The sequence below is a fragment of the Marmota flaviventris genome, chromosome 17, assembly GCF_047511675.1.
Source record: "Marmota flaviventris isolate mMarFla1 chromosome 17, mMarFla1.hap1, whole genome shotgun sequence".
Taxonomy (NCBI): Eukaryota; Metazoa; Chordata; class Mammalia; order Rodentia; family Sciuridae; genus Marmota; species Marmota flaviventris.
Genome location: NC_092514.1, coordinates 16,937,383 through 16,961,375, shown reverse-complemented (window position 1 = coordinate 16,961,375; position 23,993 = coordinate 16,937,383). Strand labels below are relative to the sequence as shown.

General features: G+C 37.6%; 1 protein-coding gene across 5 annotated transcripts in view; it reads right to left on the bottom strand.

The window, feature by feature from the left end:
* The window catches only part of LOC114080204 (serine/threonine-protein kinase ULK2), a 106,464-nt gene that overhangs the window by 36,112 nt on the left and 46,359 nt on the right, over window positions 1–23,993 (bottom strand). For 4 of the 5 annotated variants that reach the window (XM_034635285.2, XM_071603890.1, XM_071603889.1 and 1 more), the window contains exons 14-15: window positions 18,407–18,467; window positions 967–1,104 (exon numbers count right to left, since the gene is read on the bottom strand). In XM_034635285.2, coding sequence (XP_034491176.2) covers window positions 967–1,104; window positions 18,407–18,467 — 199 coding nt within the window. The remainder of the gene's footprint in view (window positions 1–966; window positions 1,105–18,406; window positions 18,468–23,993) is intronic. The other variant, XM_071603891.1, reaches the window with a different exon arrangement.

The following is a 23,993-nucleotide window of genomic DNA, read 5'->3' as shown; positions in this document are numbered from 1 at the left end:
TTTATAACACAAGTATGTGGTGGTAAAGAGCCTAAAGACTGACAGTACAGTTGAGTGTCATCACCCTGGTTCAAGTTAAGGCACCAGCAGTATTATTCATCTTTGTTTTCTGCATCATCAGTGCATGTATCATGCAGTGAAAAAAGGAAACAATGTCCTAGCACTATTATGAAAACACTGTTAACCTCATGGGTCACTGCTTGATATACTATAACCATTCTTTTTTTTTTTTTTTTTCTTTTTATACTATACTATAGTAATTTTTCTGCCTCAGTACAGAGCTTCCTTACCCTTTTGGAACAGAAGATACATAGGAATCCATTGTCTTAGATGAATTATAGCAAATCAGTGAGCAGTTGGTGGGCAGTTGGCTTCTTTTTCATTCTTTGCTATCATAACAGTTAATAACTTTTTATATATACAATTTTATATTCATAGGCTATATATCTAGAATATGTAACTGACTAGGTACATGTATATGTACAATAAGTTACCAGAAGTTGAAGTGCTAATTCCTCCACTCTACTTGAGTTCTGAGATTCAGGTCTCTCTGGGGCTAGAGGCATAGTGATTCTCATTCTGTCAGAATCCTTGATTACATGCACATTTACGTCTGCCTGCTAAAGCAGGAACCCTTCCTCAGTCCTCTTCATTTCCAAAAAATTTACTGGAAACTGTCACCAATAAATATTTTTTTTCTTATTTTGCTTATTTTTGTGGACTCAGACTTTGTTATTCTTTTACTATCATCTCAATGGGGTCTCAAAATGGGAAATAAACAATATATAAATAATTTACTGCAATTTGGGATTTCATTTTTTAACAAGCTCTTTCTCAAATTCTCAAAAGTAATTATACCTGTGGGCAAATATATTTATATATTTGAAATTAACAGATTTTCAGTAAGAAAAATAAAAGGTTTTTAAAGAAACAAATTTTAAAAAAGGAATCCAGACACTGCCTTACCTTGGAGAACCATGCGGATTTGTGCCAGAGCTGGCAGTAGATGTTAGATTCTGTTCAATGCGTTGATAATTCCTTATTTGAGTAGGAACTGGAATTGGGGCTGTTTCACTGTGAGGTGACACAGTTGGTTGACACTGCCTGCCACCATAATTTATCAAAAAAGGAAAGAAGTATCAGAAAGACTGCTTTTCTTTCATTTGACTTGTCAGTGATAGAAAATTCTAGAAAAAGCCAAAATGATCACTTCTGTGTGTGAACAAGAAATAATCTTGTTAAAAATTAAAAAATCCAATACACATCCACACCAACATCCACACATATATACATCTTCATCTATAACTCTCTTGGCATTCATGTGCATATTAAGAACTAAGAATTCTATCACAAACCTGGGGAAAAATTCCCTTACAACAGGCAAAGTCAGCAAGATTTTCATCCACTCACAGTGTGCTTTTCATTAACATATGAAAGGAAAAAAATTCTATGAATAAGAATTCAAGAGCAGAGATGACTGGAATGTTTACAAGTCATGCATGGAGTAAACATTCTCAAGGAACTCTTCTTAAAGACTGAAAATATTGTATAACTCTCAAAACATAGAACTACCAGGAAGTCCACATTTTATAACTCTCAAAGCGTAGAGATGATCTGAGGTCTACATTTAACTGTCAGTTATTTGGTTTCTTTAATAGCTTCTTACTTTTCATAAATTCAGAAATAGTATGTCCTCAGACGACTTTCAACTTGTTTTACAACATATCCAGAAATATATTAAGGATAATACTGGGCCTTAAGAAAGATGATTTATTTCATTCTTCTATCCTACAATTCTAAAAAAGAGACATGCATCTCATTTTTTCTCAATTATAATTCAGACATAACGAGATTAAGCTGGGCACAGTAGTGCATGCCTATAATCCCAGCAATTCGAAAGGCTGAGGCAGGAGAATTGCAAGTTCAAGACCAGACTCAGGAACTCAGAAAAACCCTGTCTCAAATTTAAAAATAAAAATGACAGCCAAGTGTAGTTCCAAGTACCAACAAATTAAAAAATATATGTATATTTATTTATATATATATATATATATATATATATATACACACACACACACACACACACACACACACACATATACACACATACCCAATCACACAGCTGTCATTCAAACAAACAATATGGTTATTTTCTGAAGTATTACTTTAGAACTTTTTGAACCATTAAAAAGTATTTTATATTGAAATAACAATTTCATCTGTAGCACAGATGTTAGTTGTTTTTCAATATTTATTTACCCATTATTTCTTATTAACAGAACTCAGAATGTATTGATGTAATATGTATCTAGTTAAATGACATCATATCCCTAACTCCCTTATAGCCAAGGGTAGCCACGTGTTTCTTAGCCAATGAGATGCAAATGGAAGTATTTTGTGCATTATTCCTTCTTCCTGCCCAGAATGTAAGTATGCTTGCTGGAGCTTTAGCAGCTACCTTGGAACCACAAAGAAAAGGTCAAGAGAACTCAAGATATTTAACTCAAGATATTCTCTTTCACAGAAACAAAGGCAACAACTATTGATCTTGGCTTTTTTATTTATTTTTTTTTTTAGTAATATACAACACCAGGATACACCCTGAAATTATCACAAAAGCATGGAACACAATTCACTCCAACTCAGTCCCCAGTACTTCTCACCCACATCTAGCTCCCCTCCCTCCACTCAATGGATCCCTCTTCAATCCATTTACATTTTTTTTAATTATTGTCCTGTGAATACACCCTATGCTGGGACCCACTGTACACATCCACGCACATAAAAAAGTTCATCAGATTCATTCCACTGTACTTCACTTTTCTTTTCCCTTCCTTCTCCCTTTGCCTACTCTACTTATCTTTCCTCTATTTTGATGAAATTCTCTCTCCTTTTTTTTCTTAATTCCCATCCCCTCTTTTCATTTTGGATTAACTTCAACATATTATAGAAAACATTCAACCTTTCAAGTTTTGGGAACTGGCTTATTACACTTAAGGTCATGATGTCATTTTTCATTATGGGTAATATTCCATTGTGCATATACATCACATTTTCTTTATCCATTCATCTGTTGAAGGGCACCTAGGTTGGTTCCATAGCTTGGCTATTATGAATTGTGTGACTATAAACATTGATGTGGCTGCATCACTGTAATATACTAATTTCTAATCTTTTGGATATATATGGAGGAGTGGGATAGCTGGGTCATATGGTGGTTCCATTCCTAGTTTTTTGAAGATTCTCCATACTTCTGTCCAGGGTGGCTGTACTAATTTGCAGTCCCCACAAACAATGTATGAGTGTACCTTTTCCCCCACATTCTCAGCAATATTATTTGTAATTGCCATTCTGGATGGAGTGAGATGAAATCTCAATGTAGTTTTGATTTGCATTTTCCTAACTGCTAGAGATGCTAAATATTTTTTCATATATTTCTTCTTTTGAGAATTATTTATTTTCCATTGCGGGGAGTTACCGGACATTGAACTCAGGGGCACTTAACCATTGAGCCACATCCCCAGCTCTATTTTGTATTTTATTTAGAGACAGGATCTCACTGAGTTGCTTAGTGCCTCGCCATTGCTGAGGCTAGCTTTGAACTCACCATCCTCCTGTCTCAGCCTCCCAAACCACTGGGATTACAGGCATGTGCCACTGCACCTGGTTCTTTTCCATTTATTGATTGGGTTACTTGTTTTTTAGGTGTTGAGTTATTTGTACACTCTGGATATTAATGCCCTAATTGAGGAGCAGGTGGCAAAGATCTTCTCCCATTCTGTAGGGTCTCCCTTCACACTCGTTTCCTTTGCTGTGCAGAAGTGTTTTAATTTGATGCCATCCCACTTATTTTTTTTTTTTTTTTTTAGAGAGAGAGAGAGAGAATTTTTTTAATATTTATTTTTTTTTTTAGTTTTCGGCGGGCACAACATCTTTGTTTGTATGTGGTGCTGAGGATCGAACCCGGGCCGCATGCATGCCAGGTGAGCACGCTACCGCTTGAGCCACATCCCCAGCCGCCCACTTATTTTTTACTTTACTTCTTGCTCTTTGGTAGTCTTCTTCAGAAAGCTAGTTTCTTGGGGCTGGGGATGTGGCTCAAGTGGTAGCGTGCTCGCCTGGCATGCGTGCGGCCCGGGTTCGGTCCTCAGCACCACATACAAACAAGGATGTGTCCGCCAAGAACTAAAAAATAAATATTAAAAAAAATTCTCTCTCTCTCTCTCTCTTTAAAAAAAAAAAAGAAAGAAAGAAAAGAAAGCTAGTTCCTGTACCAACATGTTGGAGAGTTGGACCTACATTTTCTTCTAGCAGTTACGGGGTTTTTGGTATAATTCCTAGGTCTTTGCAGGGTGAGAGAGAGGAGTCAAATTTCATTCTTCTACATATGGATTTCCAGTTTTCCTAGCACCATTTGTATAAAAGGCTACCTTTTCTCCAACATACATTTTTATGTGGATTTCTTTCCATGTTTTCTGCTCTATTTCATTGTTCTTCATGTGTATTTTCTTGTCAGTACCATGCTGTTTTTGTTTCTATAGTTTGTAGTATCGTTTAAGGTCCAGTATTGAGATGACTCCTGCTTTGCTTTTCCAAAGACTACTTTGCCTATTTTGGGTTTCTTATTTTTCCAAATGAATTTCAGAATTGTTTTTTCCAGTTCTGTGAAGAATATCATTGGAATCCAGACCAGGATTGCATTAAATCTGCATAGTGCTTTTGGTAGTCTGACCATTTTGACAATATTAATTCTGCCTCTCCAAGAACATGGGAAGTCTTTTCATCTATTAAGACCTTCTTCAATTTCTTTCTTTAGTGTTCTATAGTTTTCATTGTAGAGGCTCTTCACCTTTTTTTTTTTTTTTAATTGATTCCCCTTTTTTTGAGGCTACTGTGAATGGGATAGTTGTCCTAATTTCTTCTTCAGCAGATTCATCATTTAAGTATAGGAACATGATTGATTTATGAGTAATGATTTTGTACCCTACTACTTTCCTGAATACATTTATCAGTCTCATAAGTCTTCGGGTGAAGGTTTTTTTGGTTTTTGTTTTTTGTTTTTTGGGGGGCAGAGGTGTCTTCTAAATATATGATCATGTCATCAGCAAATAGAGATGATTTGAGTTCTTTTCCTATTTGTACCCCTTTAATTTCCTTCTCTTGCCTGATTGCTCTGGCTAGAGTTTCAAGGACTATGTTGAATGGGATTGGTGGAAATGGGCATCCCTGTCTTGTTCCTGTTTTTAAAGGAAAAGCTTTTAAGTTTTTCTCCATTCAGTACTATGTTGGCCTTGGGGTTTGTCTTATATAGACTTTACAAATGTTGAGGTAAATCCCTCTATCCCCAGTTTTTCTAGCGTTTTAAACATTAATAAGTGCTGTACTTTGTCAAATGCTTTTTCTGCATCTACTGAGATCATTATGTGATTCTTGACCTTGACGCTTTCATTTATTAATTTCTATATATTGAAGCAACCTTAGCATCCCTGAAATGAAACCCACTTGATCATGATGCACTGTTTTTAATGTCATCTTGTATGTGGATTGAAAATATTTTATTAAAAATTTTTGCATCTATGTTCATCCAGGCTATTGGTTTAAAATTTTCTTTCCTTGATGTGACTTTGTGTGGTTTTGGCATCAGGGTGATACTACTTCATAGAATGGGTTTGGCAGAGTTCCATTCTTTTCTATTTCATGGAATTATTTGAGGATTGGTATTAGTTCTTCTTTAAAGGTCTGGTAAAATTCAGCTGAGAATCCACCAATCTTGAGCTTTTCTTTGTTGGAAGGCTTTTGATAGGCCACTTCAATTTTGTTTTAGGGGACAGATGAGGCAAGACACCAAAGACAGCAAAAAACAGATTTATTTGGCTGCAGCCAAATTCAGAGGACAAAGCTCTCGCTGTAATCAATAGCCCTGAACCCCAAGTTCAGGGAATTTCAGAACTTTATACCCAGTGTGTAAGGGGAAGGGCTCAGAAGTTCACAATCTACAGAAGTTCACACAAAGGCAGCTTTTTCTTTCACCATTCTAGGCAAATTAACCCTTCAAGGACATTGCCTGAGAAGGGGAGAGCTTCTTCTCCCCTTTCTTCCCACCCCCTGCTAGCTGTTACTGTGTTACATCTCCTCTTTGAAATGTAAACATTTCTGTTAAGCTCGGAAAGGCTAGAGGCCTCATTAAAAGAAACTGTTTCCCTTATCATATTTTGCATTTGTAAACACACTCTACAAACTATTATATATAGTTCTACACTACTATATATAATAATTTGAGATAGTTACTATACTAGATAGTCCATAAATGTTTGTGAAAAAAATAGTAAAGAGGTTTTCATTTACTTCTAAGAATTTTTTTCTCCCCTGATTTCTCTGCTATCCATTCATCATCACTAAACGCTGTATTATTTAATCTCCAGGTATTAGAGTGGTTTCTATTTTTTATCTTATCATTGATTTCTAATTTCATTCCATTACAATCTGATAGAATGCAAGGTTATTATCTCTATTTTTTATATTTGAAAAGATTTATTTTGTGACCTAAAATATGATCTATTTTAGAAAATGTTCCATGTGGCCAGGCACAGTGAAGCACGCCTGTAATCCCAGCAGCTCAGGAGGCTGAGGCAGGTGGATCACGAGTTCAAAGACAGCCTCAGCAATTTAGCAAGGCCCTAAGCAATTCAGTAAGACCTGGTCTCTAAATAAAATATAAAAAAGGCTGGGAATGTGGCTTAATGGTTAAGTGCCCCAGGGTCCAATCCAGAGAGAGAGAGAGAGACAGAGAGAGAGACAGAATGATCCATGTGCTGCTGAGAAAAAAGTAAATTCTGTGAGGGATGTAATATTCTGTAGATGTCTGTTCAGTCCATATTATTAATTGTATTTTTTGGTTCTGTAGAATCTTTGACTTCTCTTGATGTGAGCAAACTTCAGTGTTTAACCACACAACAGTCAGGACCCAGTTGTTTATAGTCAAGTGGAAATACTAAGTGATTCACCAATTAGTGTGCTTCTATATGCTCTATTTTTCATTTAGGTATTTCCATTAAGTATCTTTTTACACAATGTTTAGTATTTTCAATATCTGCCCATCTCATTCTGAGCTTTGCCTGCAATGGTTTGTTTTGTTTTATTTTGTTTTGTTTGGGGTGGGGGGGTGGTACCAGGGATTGAACCCAGGGGCACTTAACCCCTGAACCACATCCCCAGCCCTTTTCATTTTAAGACAGGATCTCAGTTTGCTGCTTAGGGCCTCACTAAATTACTGAGGCTCACTTTAAATTTGCAATCCTCCTGCCTCAGCCACCCAAGCTGCTGGGATTATATGCATGCACCACCTTGACCGGCTAGTTTGCCTGCATTCTAAAAGCAGGGGGAAAAAAGAGAAAAGAAAAACAAATATCCACCACCTGAAACTTTACTAACCAGCTCTGGTGCCTATAAGACAATACACAACCTAAGTTTCTTCATTAAAAATAAAAAGACAATCAGTACAACCATCAGTTATCAGATACAAATAAACAAGTGGTATCTTTCTATTTCAACTTAAGAAATAAATAAAAACTTGTTTGAACATTCATTCTCTAGAAGTACACTGGGAATTCTTTTAACTTACACATTGTCAAGTTCTAATATCTCCCCCATACTATTAATCTCCAAAGCAAAGTTAAGAAACTACATAAAGGTACCCTACGATTATAAACCCAGCAACCTCATAATTCAAAGTACCTCTCTCAGAGAACCCCAGTGAGCTTCTCTAATGACTCTAATTCATCTCCCTATCAGCATATGAAGAGAACAGCCATAGTCAGTATTTTGTAAATGTTGTCTAAGTCTCTGGACAGGACCTGCAAACAGGCTTGCTCAGAATCTAGACAGTCTTCCCTAGTTTCCAGAATATGTAAGAATTTCAAGCAACTCAACAACAAATCCAATTAGAAAATGGGTGAATGGGACCTGAATAGACATTTCTCAAAAGAAGATATCCAAATGGTCAAATATATAAAAACATAATCCGATGTCACTAATCAATAAGAAAATACAAATAAAAACCACAATGAGTGTCTAAAAGAAGAAAAAGTAGGCCCAAATCTCCCACCATGTCAGCCTAGGATTTGACTTTCTTAACAAGACTCCTAAAGCACAAGAAATAAAATCAAGAATCAATAAATGGGATGGATTTGGGGCTGGGGTTGTGGCTCAGTGGTAAAGCACTTGCCTAGCATGTGTGAGGCACTGGGTTTGATTCTCAGCACTATAAATAAATAAATCAATAAATACCCATCAATAACTAATAAAAATATTTTTTAAATATTCTCTTTTATTGCTGAGTAATATTCCATTGTTTATAAATGACACATTTTTAATCCATTCATCTACTGAAGGGCATCTAGGTTGGTTCCACAATTTAGCTATTGTGAATTGTGCTGCTATAAACATTGATGTGGCTGTATGCCTGTAGTATGCTGTTTTTGTCCTTTGGGTATAGACTGAAGAGAGGGATAGCTGGGTCAAATGGTGGTTCCATTCCCAATTTTCCAAGGAATCTCCATACTGCTTTCCATATTGGCTGCACCAATTTGCAGTCCCACCAGCAGTGTATGAGTGGTACCTTTTCCTACACATCCTCACCAACAAGTATTGTTGTTTGTCTTCATAATAGCTTGCCGCAGCCCGGCTGGCTGGGCAAAATAACCGGGGGTGACGAGCAACTTGTGTAGATTGATACAGCAGGAGTGGGAGCCGTTTATTGTAAGAAAGGAGGGGTATATATACATTACACACAGCCTATCTTAATTAACATAAACTAGATACAGCAGTCAACCAATAAGGAATCTCCACACTTATTGGCTTGCTGGCATTACTTCACAAACCACTCCCTCTGGCAAAATGCCAGGCACCATCTTGACTTGTTTACAGACCCTAACAATAGCTGCCATTCTGACAGGAGTGAGATGAAATTTTAGAGTAGTTTTGATATGCATTTCTCTAATTGCTAGAGATGATGAGCATTTTTTCATATATCTGTTGATTGATTGTATATCATCTTCTGAGAAGGGTCTATTCAGGTCCTTGACCAATTTATTGGTTGGGTTATTTGGGTCTTTTTTGGTGTTTGGCTTTTTGAGTTCTGTATATACCCTAGAGATTAGTGCTCTATCTGATATGTGAGGGGTAAAAACTTGCTCCCAAGATTAGGCTCTCTATTCACCTCACAGATTGTTTCTTTTGCTGAGAAGAAACTTTTTAGTTTGAATCCATCCCAATTATTGAGACTTAGAAGAGATAATGCTAAGTGAAGTTAGTCAATCCCAAAAAAACAAATGCCAAATGTTTTCTCTGATATAAGAAGGCTGATTCATAGTGGGGTAGGGAGGGGAAGCATGGGAGGAATAGATGAACTCTAGATAGGGCAGAGGGGTGGGAAGGGAACGGAGAGGGCAGGGGTTAGAAAAGATGGTGGAATGTGATGAACATCATTATCCAAAGTACATGTATGAAGACACAAATTGGTGTGAATATACTTCGTACACAACCAGAAATATGAAAAATTGTGCTCTGTATGTATAATATGAATTGTAGTGCGTAAAAAAAACTAAGAAAGAAAGTCACAAATAAATAAATAAATGGGATGGATTCAAACTAAAAAACTTCTTCTCAGCAAAGGAAACAATCAAGAATGTGAACAGAGAGCCTAGAGAATGGGAGAAAATCTTTACCACATGCACCTCACATCGAGCATTAATCTCCAGGATATATAAAGAACTCAAAAAACTTAATGCCAAAAAAACCAAATAGCCCAATAGGCTAAGGAACTGATCGCACATTTCACAGAAGAAGAAGTACAACTGATCAACAAATATATGAAAAGATGGTATAACATCTTCAGCAATGCAAATCAAAACTACTCTAAGATTTCATCTTACCCCAGTCAGAATCGCAATTATCAATAATACAAACAACAATAAATGTTGGCGAGGATGTAGGGGGAAAAGTAGATTCATACATTGCTGGTGGGAATGCAAACTGGTGCAACCATTATGGAAAGCAGTATGGAAATTCCTCAAAAAACCTAGAATGGAACCACTATTGGACCCAGCTATCCCACTCCTCGGTTTATACCCAAAGAACTTAAAATCAGCATATTACAGTGATGCAGCCACATCAATGTTTACAGCAGCTCAACTCACTATACCTAAACTATGGAACCAACCTAGGTGCCCTTCAACTGATGAATGGACGAAGAAAATGTGGTATATATAAATACGATGGAATATTTCTCAATCTTAACGAAGAATGAGATTATGGTATTTGCAGGTAAATGGATGGAGCTGGAGAATATCATGCTAAGTTTAATAAACCAATCCCAAAAAAACAATGGTCAAATATTTTCTCTGATATATGCATGCTAATTCACAATAAGGTAGGGGCTAGGGAAGAATAAAGTTACTTTAGATTAGGTAGAGAGGAAGGGGAGGGGAGGGGTTATGGGGGTAGGAATGAAAGTAGAATGAATCAGACATTATTACCCTACGTACATATATAACTACATGACAGGTGGGATTCTACATAATGTACAATCAGAAAAATGAGAAATTACACTCAGATGACATATGTATGGTATTAGAAAAGTGCATTCTACTTTCATATATAACTAATTAGAATAAATAAATTTTTTTAAAAAAACCACAGTGAATTAACTGTGGGAGACCAACCTTACATGTGACTGAGTCACACTCCCCGGCTGGGTGTTGAGGCGCTCAGTCACAGAAATGTGGCACAGCTTTCCCCACCCTTCTTGGGTGCGAGGGTCGGTGTTTCATGCATGGGTGTGTCTTGCTATAGCTGCATGGGTGAAGCTATGCTCACCTGTTCCTTTGTAATATAATCCCTTGCCCTGTTTAGGATAGAATCTTCCATGGAAGTGCCTTGTGTGTGTCTCCTTCTCTTACTGTGCCCTTGGGTGTGGCCTACCCAGGTATCAGTCAACCTGCTGACAGTGGACATCATGAAGATAGATTCAGCCCCCTGAAACCTGACCCCTTGCCTCATTTGAATAGCTTTTCCTCAATAAAAGGGGTCAGCGCATGCTCTCACTCTCTCTCTTTCTGCGGACCCTTAAGGTCAGAGGAGCCGTCATAACAACCCCAAAGAAAAAGGTAATTGTGTCTCTTGTATGGTTATTTCGTGCAGCCCAGTTAGCCCAGTTTAACTGGAGTGACCCCTGAGCCTTTTAGTCACTAGAACAGAAACCCGGCAGTTAACATATCACCCAAAAAAGAATGATTATTGTCAAAAAGGCATGTATTATCAAAAAAAAAAAAAAAACAATAAATGCTGGTAAGGATGTAAAGAAAAGGAACTCTTATATACTACTAGTGGAAATGTAAATTAATAAACCATTATAGAAAACAGTATGAAGTTTCTTTAAACAAATGAAATAGAACTAATATGACCCAAGAGTACCACTACCGGTTACATACCCAAAGGAAATGAAATCAGTACATCAAAGAGACATTTGCACTTGCACATTTACTGTAGCACTCACTATTCACAATAACCAAGATACAGAATCAACCTAATTGTCCACTGATATGTCACTGGATAAAGAAAATGCAGTACCATATACACAATGGGACATTATTCAGCCATCAAGAGATGAAATCCTGTCACTTATGGAAACAGATGGAACTGGAGGACATCACCTTAAGTGAAATAAGTTAGGCACAGGAAGACAAACACTGCATGTTCTCACATGTGAAAACTAAAGGTGATCTCAAAAAGAAAAAAAGAGTGAGAGAACAGAATAGTGGTAACCCAAGTCTGAGGAGAGTACGCAGGGGAGGGATAGTTGGAAATAGGATGGTGAATGGCTACAGAGGTACAACTGGATAGGAGGAATAATTTTTATGTTCTATAGCACAAAAGGATAACTATGGTTGACAATAATAAATTGAACATTTCAAAATACTTGAGAGAGGAATCTGGGTTTGTTTGTTTCCTGTCTGTTCTGTTTGGTGTGGCATGGTACTAGGGAATGAACCCAGGTCTGCCTCTGAGACATATATCCAGTCCTCTTTATTTTTTATTTTGAGACAGGGACTCACTACATTGCCCAGTTGGCCTCAAATCTGAAATCCTCCTGCCTCAGCCTCTAGAGTAGCAAGAATCTCAGATGTGCACCACCATGCCCAATAAGAGAGATTTTTGAAAGATCTCAATACAAAGAAATTATATAGTTCTGCAGTTATAGGTATGCCAATTGCCCTGATCTGATCAGTACATATTGTATACATGTTTTGAAGTGCCACACTGCATCCCATAAATACATACAATGAATTCATTCCAATATAGAAACTACACTAATTTTTAAAAAGAATAAAAGAAAAGAGTCTTCTCTGAATTTCCAGTTAGATAAGATCACTGCTACCATTTTTCTATCTAGCTTTATATGAACCATCATTCAACTCCATGAGCCCAACGTGAAAAGAGAGGTCTATGTATGTCCTGAGTCTCCAGAAGTCCTGCAGTTTAGATGGTTTACTATGAAGACTAAGCAGTCTGACCACAGAGTAGCACAATCACATATCATTCTATCTACTCTCAAGAATACTGAGCTGCAGAAAAAATCAGGTGAACGGTCCAGCAAGAAAAAACAGGGGCTGTGTTTGCAGGTGGCCTTCATCAATGGCTGGTAACAACTAGTCTCATAATTCTGATACACTAACTTCATGCCTTTGCCTACTTTTTGCCTGGACACACAAGGAATGGATATTATATTCCAGTTTCTACTGGACACTGTCATATACACAATGAAGAAACCATTACCAAGAAATGTTTCTTTAGAAAGAAGTTAAAGGATTATTCAAATAGGAAGAGAAGATGAAAGGAATCAAAAATTATTCAAGAAGAAAAAAGAGCAGCAAATCAAAAGCAGCAAAAACTAGCACTGTGCAATTAATGCCTTTATCCTCTAAAAAGGCAGCAAACAAGTTTGTATAAGACTTGTTAACCTCCATGGAACTCACACCATGTACCAAGGGACCTCAAGATGCCACTGCTATTCAAGGGATCCCCTAGAGTACATCAAATTTTTTAAAAAGACACACGGAGACCTAACTACTATTACTAATGTAAACTAAAAGTACCAAGTTGTTTGAATGGAACTTCTTAATAAATTGTTATATTCCTATTAGCCTAGAAACATCACTAAAAAAAAAATTACTGAGACATTAAGGGAACCTCTAGTTGAACCTATTTTACAATAAACTAACATCCCACAATTCCAAAATTCCTAGACTCAAATTTGGAGCTCTTTTTATACTTTTTTCTGTTTTTCCTATTAAAAAAAAATTCCTTCAAAGTAGTAAAAAGCATGTTATGGTTTAGATATGAGGTGTCCCCCACAAAAGCTCATGTGTGGGAAAACACAGAAAAAGTTTAGAGGTACAATGACTGGGTTATGAGAACTTTAACCAAATCAGGGCATTAATCCACCTGAATGGATTAATTGAGCAGTAACCATAAGGAGGATGAGGCTGGAGGAGGTAGGTCACTGGGGGCATGCTTTTAGGGTACGCATTTTGTCCCAGAGCTTTCTCTCTGCCTCCTTGTTATCATATTCTGAACTGCTTTCCTCTGCCAGACCCTTTTGCCATGATGTTCTGCCTCATCTTGAGCCTAGAGCAATGGAGTTGGCCATCTATGAACTGAGACCTCTAAAACATGAGCACCAAATAAACTTTTCCTCCTCTATGTTGTTCTTGTCAGGTTTTTTTGGTAATCTGACCAAAAAACTCACCAAAACAGAGCATCAATACTATTTAGAAGCAGTGTAGCAAGATTTCATGACTACCTGGTAAGCATTCATGAGTGACCTAGGAGCCATGTATCATCCAGCTGGCATCCAATGAAGGTGAGTAAGCATCAATAATGCCAAGTACATGTATATAGGGTAACAATGGCTGTCTTATTCTACCTATATACTTGTATGATTACACTGCTGGTGTGACTCTGCATCATGTATAGCTAGAGAAAGAAGTTGTGCTCCATTTGTGCACAATGTGTCAGAATGGATTCTACTATCATGTATAACTAATTAGGAAAAAAAAAAAATATATATATATATATATATATATATATATATATATATATCAAGAACAACTTTCTATACCCTTTTTAAAGACAGATGAAATGAAAACCTCAGAGGAGGAGGTATTAAGTGGAACATTTTACTAGTAATATTTCCAAAAGAAATAACTATCCATTTAAGTGTTGCTCACAACACTGCCTAATTATATTTTATAGCACTAAGCAATACTTTCCTGAAATGGCAGGCTAATTTTGTGCCTAATAATGCCAGAACACTGTAGGCCAAAAACTTTAGGTCTTCAAAGACTTGTGAAGGCTTTAGTTATACAACATGTGTGTGTTTGTCCTCAATTATGTTCTCTAATGGATGCTAGGAAGTAAAATTCTATATATTGAATTATGTTTTCCTAATACAAAATTCTATATCCTAAATTATATTTTTCTAAATAATATTGTAAGACTAGAACTACTGCCAAGCGCGGTGGTGCACACCTGTAATCCCAGCAGCTGGGAAGGCTGAGGCAGGAGGACTGCGAGTTCAAAGCCAACCTCAGGGCTGGGGTTATGGCTCAGTGGTAGAGCGCCTGCCTGGCATGTGTGAGACACTGGGTTCAATCCTCAGCACCACATAAAAATATTTAAATAAAATAAAGCTATTGCGTCCAACTACAAAAAAAATAATAATAATTTTTTTTTTTTTAAGCCAGCCTCAGCAAATGGTAAAGCACTAAGCAACTCAATGAGACCCTGCTCTAAATAAAAAACAAAACAGGGCTAGGGATGTGGCTCAGCAGTTGAGTGTCCTCGAGTTCAATCCACTTTACAAAAAAAAAAAAAGACTGGAACTACTGTTTCTAGGAATTTTTCTCACTCTTAGACAAAAATCACTCATTTCAACAAAGTATTTCCAAGAAATTTCAACAAGCTAGGCTCTAGGAGAAGAATTAAATATACCATGTTATGGTTTAAATCTGAAATGTCTCCCAAAAACTCGTGTATTAAAGCTTGGTGGCCACTGGGAAGTGGTGGAAGTTCGAGGATGTGGAGCTAGCTGGAGGAGGTGGGTCACTAGGACATGTCTTTGAAAGGTGTATTTTGTCCCTAGCCCCTTCCCCTCCCTCTCTCCTTCAATCCGCTTCCTCACTGCCATGAGGTAAGCTGCTTTGCTCTACCAATCCCTCTGTGCCACAAAGCTCTGTTTTACCACTGGCCCAAAAACAACAAAGCAAAGCGACTATGCACTGAAATCATAAGCTAAAATACACTTTTCTTCCTTTAAGCTGACTTTCTCAGTATTTTGTCACAATGAGAGATATCTTAGCACATACCACTACTAAAATTACAGAGATTGTCAGGCAATCCGAACCACTGATATGGATACAAAATCTTAATGGTTTCAAGAAAAATCTGTTTTTCACCTGTATCGACTATTTTAATCTTGTATACAGCATAACTTTTAATACTCCCTTTCTACTTCTGTTTTTAATTATATTTAACATGTTATGAAAGAATGCATTATTAATATTTTTCAAAGTATTCATAACCTCTCTCTGGACCCATTTCTACATTCCATTATTTACCTCCCACCCTGCCACAATTCTCTGGAAAACAGGTTGAAAAGCAGTTCCCATTTGGGACATGCTGTCCTCAGAGTGGGGGGTGAGAGAGTAATGAATGGCAGGACAGAAGCCTTCAGGGCCACTGAAGTTCTGCCTTCACTCTTATTTCCTCAGCATGTCCCAAATAGGAGCTGATCTTCCAACCAGCAAGCCAGAAAGAAGGTAAATGAAGTAAAGTTACAGCTGATCCACAGTTGGAAGTAATATGAATAAAAAATAAGCTCCTGTTGCAAGCCAATGAAGTTTTGGGGTCAATACTATAGCAATAACCTAACAAACATCATATCTTTGGTATCAAAGCCCTCCATTCCCACTCTTTTAAAAGCTAAGAAATCCTTTATCTTACTATATTCACATCTCTCTTGTCTAATTTCCGTTACTGACTTCACCACTGTGGCCCAGGACATTTAAAACCTCAGTTCAACCTTTCAACACTTCCTTGTTGCATGAAACAAGTGTTTGAAGATAAAACATATATAATGCCACTAATATAAAACATGCAAAAGTACTATATACTATTTATAGATAACATATAAACACATTGTTTTGACTGACCTTAAGATATTTTTACCTCTCTTAGCTGTTTAAAGGCAAAATTTTAAATCGGAAGAGAATTGAGGGGTGACTATATAGGTAATATTGTGGGGGATAGTGAGGAGTACTGGGAATTTAACGCATTGAGACTCCACCACTGAACTACATCAGTCCTTTTTATTTTTTATTTTGAGGCAGGGTCTCACTAAATTTCTTAGACTGGCCTTGAATTTGCAATCCTCCTGCCTTGGCCTCCCAAGTCACTAGGATTCCAAGTTTGGGCCACCACACCTAGCTACAGATTAAATATATATCATTCTTCATACTCTACTTTTCTCCATACTTTGCTTAAAATATCACATTTTGAAAAGAATGATAACACATGATGCCAATAAGATGGAGGACTAGGAACCTACAGGTTCCTCATTTCTCCATGGGGACAATAAATAGCAATATGTATAATAAAGCATTTTGGGGGAAACTTTAGAAACTAGTTATGGGGTAGCAACACCCAGTTGAGCGCATAAACAAGAGGAGATGGTAAGGAGAAGATAAGAAAGTTCACATTTTGTTTGCCCTAATTCCTCCTACCTCCAGGCATGTTTAGGCAGGATCAGGAGAATATTAACCCAACTCCTAGCTCTTCCTGTAAGAACTTGCACCTAGCATTATGGCTTATATGGGGACTGTCTGAGGAACTGGTTTCTATCTTGCCTGGCTCAGAGTATAAATGGAAAAGGTGACACAATTTGATTACCAGATGGGAGGCCAGTGAAAGCAGAGGCAAACTCCAGAGTACATTAGAGCAGCAGAGACTGTAGTTCTGAAAGCAGGCACAAAGGAGCAAGAGATTAAAAGCAGAGGAATATAACACACATGAAACCAAAACACCCTAAGAAAAAAACAGGAAATTAAAACAGTCAGAAACAACATGTATAAGGGCTGAGACTGTAGCTCGGTACTACAGTACTTGTCTAGCATGCACAAGGCTCTGGGTTCAATCCCCAGCACTGCAAGGAAAGGACAGGAGAGGAGAGGAGAAAAGAATGCTAGGATAAAAGCACATGCACAACCCCACAGAAAACATACCCCAGAAAAGGTCTGTGGTCTTAGAATCTCTAGCCAGGCTAATTGATAAATATTTTTCCCTTTATAATGCAAGTTCATAAATATTAAGAGAGGAGACTGTCTTCAACCCAATTTTCAACAAAAGATCACAAAGCATACAAAAAAAAACACAGAAACATGATTCAACCAAGGAACAGATAAAGGTCCAGAAATCAATCCTAAGAAAATATATCTATGAAGAGCCCAAGAAAAAATTTAAAGTAATAATCATGAAGTTATTCAATGAACAAAAAAAGAAAACAGGTAGATAACAAATGAAATCAGGAAAATGAAGCTTGAACCGAAATGAGAAAATCAAAAAGAGAAAAGAAAAACTATTAAAAAGAACCAAATGAAAATTGTGGAACTTAGTGAGATCCTATCTCAAAAGAAAAATACAAAGGGCTGGGGATTTGGTTCAGTGGTAAAGCACTTCTGGGTTCAAACCCCAATACCAAAAAAAAACTGAAAACAGGATCTTGAAGAGATATTTATACATTCATTCAGCAGCATTATTCATAATAATCAAGAAGTAGAAGCAACCCACATGTCTATCAATGGGTGAATGGATAAACAAAGTGTCTTTTATAATGCAATATTTTTCAGCCTTATAAAAGAAAGAAATCTGTCACATGCTACAACATGAATGAATCTTGAGGACAGTACCTTAAGTGAAATAAGCCAGTCACAAAAAGACAAATACTTGTGTGATTTCACTTACATGAGTTATCTAAATTAGTCAAATTCACATAAACAGAGGGGAGGGAGAAATGGGGAGATGTTGTATCATTTAGTAAGCATCAAGTTTCAGTTTTGTGAGATGATAAAATCCAAAAGACTGGATGCACAATATATATATTTAACACTACTGAACTGTAATCTTAAAATGGTTAATAGCATAGATTTTGTGTGTTGGTTATCACATCATTTTTTTCAAAGTGATAAATTTTGAAACAAAATTAAATTAAATTAAATCAAATACCAAAAGTTCTATAAACTTGCAAAAATAACAAAATACAAAACTTTTAATAAAATCCAAGCAAACATACCCTCCACACACCAAGAACTCATTTGAAGCACGTCTGCCAGTAGTTCCCATTGGCATGTCATCTAAGAAGAAAGAGAAAATTACAATCAGTTCTGTTATACCCCATGCTTTGAAAAAATGCAAATTTGTTCCAACATGATTATTATAAAACACTCGGAGTACAACATAAATGATCCATTTATGTTTCAATTCAACCAATGAAAATAATAGGTGAACACAGAAAATTGCACCCATCTGAATATACAGGATGTTGATCTTTCCATGCCAGTTCTACCAGCAAACTTATGGCCTTTTCCAAGGTAAACTGCCATATCTGTTGCAGTATTTAAGTATTTCTTCACCATCCAACATGTGTAGAAATTGTGCTTTTATTTTTAATTAGATTCCTTTCCATAGGTCACGGACAAGTTTTGAGTGTTACCATTTAGCTAGCCCATAAGCTCTGTGTTTTTTAAAACCTTTCCTTTTTTCCTTCACTAGGTTTGTGTAATAGTGTGTGTGTGTGTGGGGGGGGGGGGGGCTTTGTTGTTGCTGAGATAGGGCTCTCATTATGTTGCCCAGGCTAGTCTCTAACTCAGGGAGCTCAAGCGATCTTCCCACCTTAGCCCTCCAAGTAGCTGGGGCTACAGGCATGCTCCACCACATCAGGCTTGCTCTGTGGTTTTTATTGTACCATTCTGCAAAGAACACATATATCACACTATACCGGAAATTATCATATAACAAAGTCTATCTCAATCTAATGTTAAACTACCCCATCCTCCTGAATAACTCTTTTGAATATACTATGGAAGCTGAGGACTCCTGGACACAGTAGCACATGCCACAGGCCATCTTAGTCTACTCTTACGTTTCCTCTGAATGTGGGAGTACTGCACAGCTCAGAACTCAGGGACCCTTCTTTCCCTGCCACTGTTATATTCACTAACACACTGCTCTATGTCATTTTATGTGATATGCAACAGAAGTGTTGATCAAATAATAGATGTTTACAAATAAACCATGCTGCTAACCTATACTCAAAAGAGGGAAGAATCACAAATATTCTTTTGAATAACCCTACATAGGAAGTGAGACAGATGTTTATTTGTCACATCTCAGGTCCCTATTGTCAACAAGGGTATATTCTAGAAGTGAAAGAACCTAATAATGTCAGGTAGTGATTGGAAATATAAAGGAAAATAAATCAGGGCAAGGGAACAACAAGTAGTAGGATAAAAGAAGAGTCTATTTTAAAGATATTAAATAATTCCTATAAGTAGAAAGGAAGAAAAAGGGAAAAAGAGGCAAGCCTAGAAGCTAGGTTTCCCTTGTTTTGTAGCTTTGAGTTTGGAGCCACATATTATTATAAAACAAAATTAAATCAAAAGAAAACAAAACAATCCCTAGAAATCAAAAGTAAAATAAAGCCTGGCATAGTGGCACACACTTGTTGTCCCAGGTTTAAGGCCAGCCTGGGAAATAGAACAAAGCCCTGTTCCAAAACAAGAAAGGACTGGGGATGTGGCTCCGTGATACTGTATTTGTCTAGTATATGTTAGGCCCTAGGTTCAATCCCCAGGACTGCAAGAAACAAATAAAATGAAGCAAAGGAACCTAACCACAGATCATCTTGGTAGCTTAATCAACAGCAGGAAATTATTTCAAATGACTTTAAACTCAGTAATTTGTGTATCTCTAATGGATTATTCTAGAACAAAGAAACCCAGAAAGAGATTTTAAATGACTTTAGTAATTATACATTAAGTAATATTTATATTGTTATTTCAATGCAATATTGCTATTTTGAAACTCCAAAGAGAGAAAAGATTACAGCCTAAATTCACACAGATTAAAACACACACACACACACACACAGAAAAGTCCACTGCCACAAAAATTTGGAAGATAGAAAGCTGGTGGACAAGTGATATTGACCTACTTGACCCAAGAAGATAGAATTTTTAACCCCAGAAGTAAAGCAACTTAATCACAGAACCCCAAAAGGCTTGAGTAATTAGCAGTACCAGAGACCTTGAAAGTAGGAACAAAACAAACAAAAAAAAACCCTACAGGCTTATTTGAAAGTCTATTTAGAAGCAGTTAAAATACAGTAAATTATAACATTGTAATGTCTTTAAATTTTTTTACTAAATGAGTAATTATAACTGCTCATACCCGGGTTGGGTGGGGGGGGGGGGGGACAGGTAACTATATGAGAGGATGGATATGTCAATTTTTTTCATTAGAGTACCCTTTTTACTAAATATGGATATATCTATATCATTAACATCAGATGTGTACCTTAAATAAACACAGTAAAATTTATTTTCAAAAATACAGAATATTTTTTTAAAATACAGAATTTTTAAAAAGCATTAGAATTTCATGTCCTTTCTCTAATTCAATGTAGAAAGGCCCAGACCCCACTATTGCGAAAAACTGGATGTTTCTATTGGGACAGAGTAAAACTGGGTCTCTGAATAATAGAGCACAAGGAAGAATTAAAGGCAAAGGTACTATGGTTTAAAAAGGTTAATGAGGGAAAGTAAGTAAGTGAAATTTTACACTGACAATTGAGTCCTCCTGACATACTACTTTACTGGTTCCCTTAAACAGTATCAGATTTATACTCTTTAGGCAGAAGATTGGATAAATCTTCTTTGAGGTACCTAAGTAGCCCTTCAAAAAGGAAATAGTCCAAGAAAATGCCCCAGCCATAGTACCCAGTACTATCAATCAGACCTAGCTCTATACAGAGATTTCAGTTTTTAAATCCTCCATTCTTAACTATGATAATCAAACAACAAAACAGAATATTACACCTTGAAATAAGAACAATGTCAGAGCGGGGAGACAAAGGACTGAAAATTAAAAACATGACAGCATAAATGAAAAACTCAACAGAGTGGTATTAAATAAAACTTACAGGAGGCCATTGTTTTGGTCTAAGCTCTATACTAGACCCCAACCAACAACCAGGCTAAAAATAGTCACTCATGCTGAAACTCCACCAGCAACCTGATACTAAGCTTTTATCTGACCTTCCAAGAAATCAGGATTAGAGAGATAACAGTCAAATTTCCCAACCAAACTAGTTTCAAGTGGTGTGATCATAAGTTTTCCCTGCCTTAATCCTTTCACAGGAAAGGTAACCTAAGTTTTTACTCTAGGTTACCTGATGTTGACTCATCAGTTATTTTTTCATTATTCTGTCTCCCAGTCTGAGCCTTACAGGAAAAGTAACTTTGAAATAATAATTAGCTCTTTGTTTTTTGTTTCTGCTTTCTTTTATTTTTTTCATATTTTTTAGTTGTTAATAGGCACTTATTTTATTTACTTATTTTTATGTGGTGCTGAGGATCGAACCCAGTGCCTCACACATGCTAGGCAAATGTCTGATCTACCACTGAACCACAACCCCAGCCCTGTTTCTGCTTTCTTCAGCCCTTTTCTGTCTCTAAAATCAAGCTCCTCTGCTCAGTTTATAGGAACAACACATTCTGTTTCATGCAACAAAGTGTTGCTCGATTCTAGAATTGAAAATAAATCCAATTAAGAAAATTAAACTAAATTGTTGTAATTTTATCCTTTGATAGGATTAGAACATTAATGATATTTCCTAAAATATAGAGTATTAAGTCAAACAGATAGAAAATCATGGGCTGGGGCTGTAGCTTAGTGGTGGAGCGCTTGCCTAGCATGTGTGAGGCACTGGGTTCAATCCTCAGCACCACATAAAAATAAATAAGTAAAATAAACGTGTTATGTCCATGTATAACTAAAAATATTTTTAAAAAATAAAATAACACCCTAGGAGAGTACAGTAAGAAGAAGTGACAGCATACAGAATACTACAGGGATACAGCCACAACAATGTTTATAGAAGCACAATTCACAATAGCTAAACTGTGGAGCCAACCCAGATGCTAGCGGTAAAAAAGCCCAATGGGTCCTATTGCTTAGTTCAGGACCTACAACTCATCAACACCTCCATTAGGCACATACATCCTTTGGTTCCCAACCCATACATCCTGCTGTCTCAGATCCCCCACACTGCCACCCACTTCTTGGTCACAGATTTAAAGGTATCTTTTTGCCTTTAACCTGGACTGTCCTTCCTCAGGGATTTTGAGATAGTCCACACCTCTTTGGACAAACCTTGGCCTCCGACCTTCAATCTTTTCACCCCCAGTGCCCCAAATCCACCCTTTTGCAATATGTTGAAGGCTACAGAGGCCCTCAGGGACTATTATCGTCTGGCAAATCTCCTTGCCCACCTGCGGGGAGGAAAGCACCCCACCACAGCCTTTAAGGCTATGGTAGCCCTCAGGGACTCCCTCCTTGGGCAGATTCCTAAAGTCCTAGTCCTCTCACCTTCAGGCTGCCAGAGAGACACTTACCCTCCCCTTCCTCTCTGCATGCCCTGCCTCTCCCCCTCTTTCCAGCCCTGGGAGTATCCGGCCTCTCCAGGAGGGGTCCCGAAAAGCCTTGGCCAAGGTCTCCCACGGTTCTGGCTCTGTCCAGGACAAGAGCTTCGACTGTCAGGATTTGGTGACGACCAATCTCTGCAGCTCGAACCTGCCACTTAGGCACTCCTGATTTTTTGGCTCTAGCAGGGAGGCCACTTTTGCCAAAAAATCAGTTTCCGCCTTCTCTGTGTCCTCTTCCCTCCTCCTTACATGGGTAATGTGTCCTCTCTGCCAGTCAACTTTCCCCTACAATGACTTTTGGATCAAATATAGCACCCAGGCCTGGCTCACTTATCCCTTAGACAACCAAAGCAGATGACACCTTTTTGGATCCCTGGATCCCTCCATTCTAAGGGATCTCTACAATTACTGTGCAAAAAAATGGGTAGAAATCGCTTATGTCCAGGCTTTCTTCTTGCTCTGATCTAACCCTGCTCTCTACACCTCTTGCAAACCTCTACAAATTCTTCTAGCCCATCCAAAGGGCGCTCAACAGATGACACAGTTCTCCTACTTATATCGGGCCACTCCCCAAAAGGCCCAAATAGCAGTAAATAGGTCACACATCTAGGGTTCTCTATCTCTCAAGGGAAAAAGGTCATTACAGTAGACAGAAAACAGCTTATTGTGTCTATACCTACACCAAAGACATACTCTCCTTCTTGAGTTTGGCTGGGTACTTCAGGGCCTGGAATTTCTCCCACCTTGCCAGGCCGCTCATCTGGCCAAGGGCCCCCAAGATGAACCCCTACCCTCAGCGATAGGGAAGCCCTTTACAATCCTTAAAAAGGCCCTCCTGGGCTGGGGATGTGGCTCAAGCAGTAGTGCGCTCGCCTGGCATGCGTGCGGCCCGGGTTCGATCCTCAGCACCACGTACAAACAAGATGTTGTGTCCGCCAAAAACTAAAAAATAAATATTAAAAATTCTCTCTCTCTTTAAAAAAAAATTATTAAAAAAAAAAAAAAAAGGCCCTCCTTCGGGCATATGCCCTGCATCTCCCCGACCCTTCACCCTCTATGTACATGAAAAACAGGGACAAAGTCTGGGCGTTCTGGGTCAGAAATATGGTCCCACATTTGCACCAGTGGCCTACCTATCCAACCCCACCGTCAGGGGCTGGGCCCCATGCCTCAGAG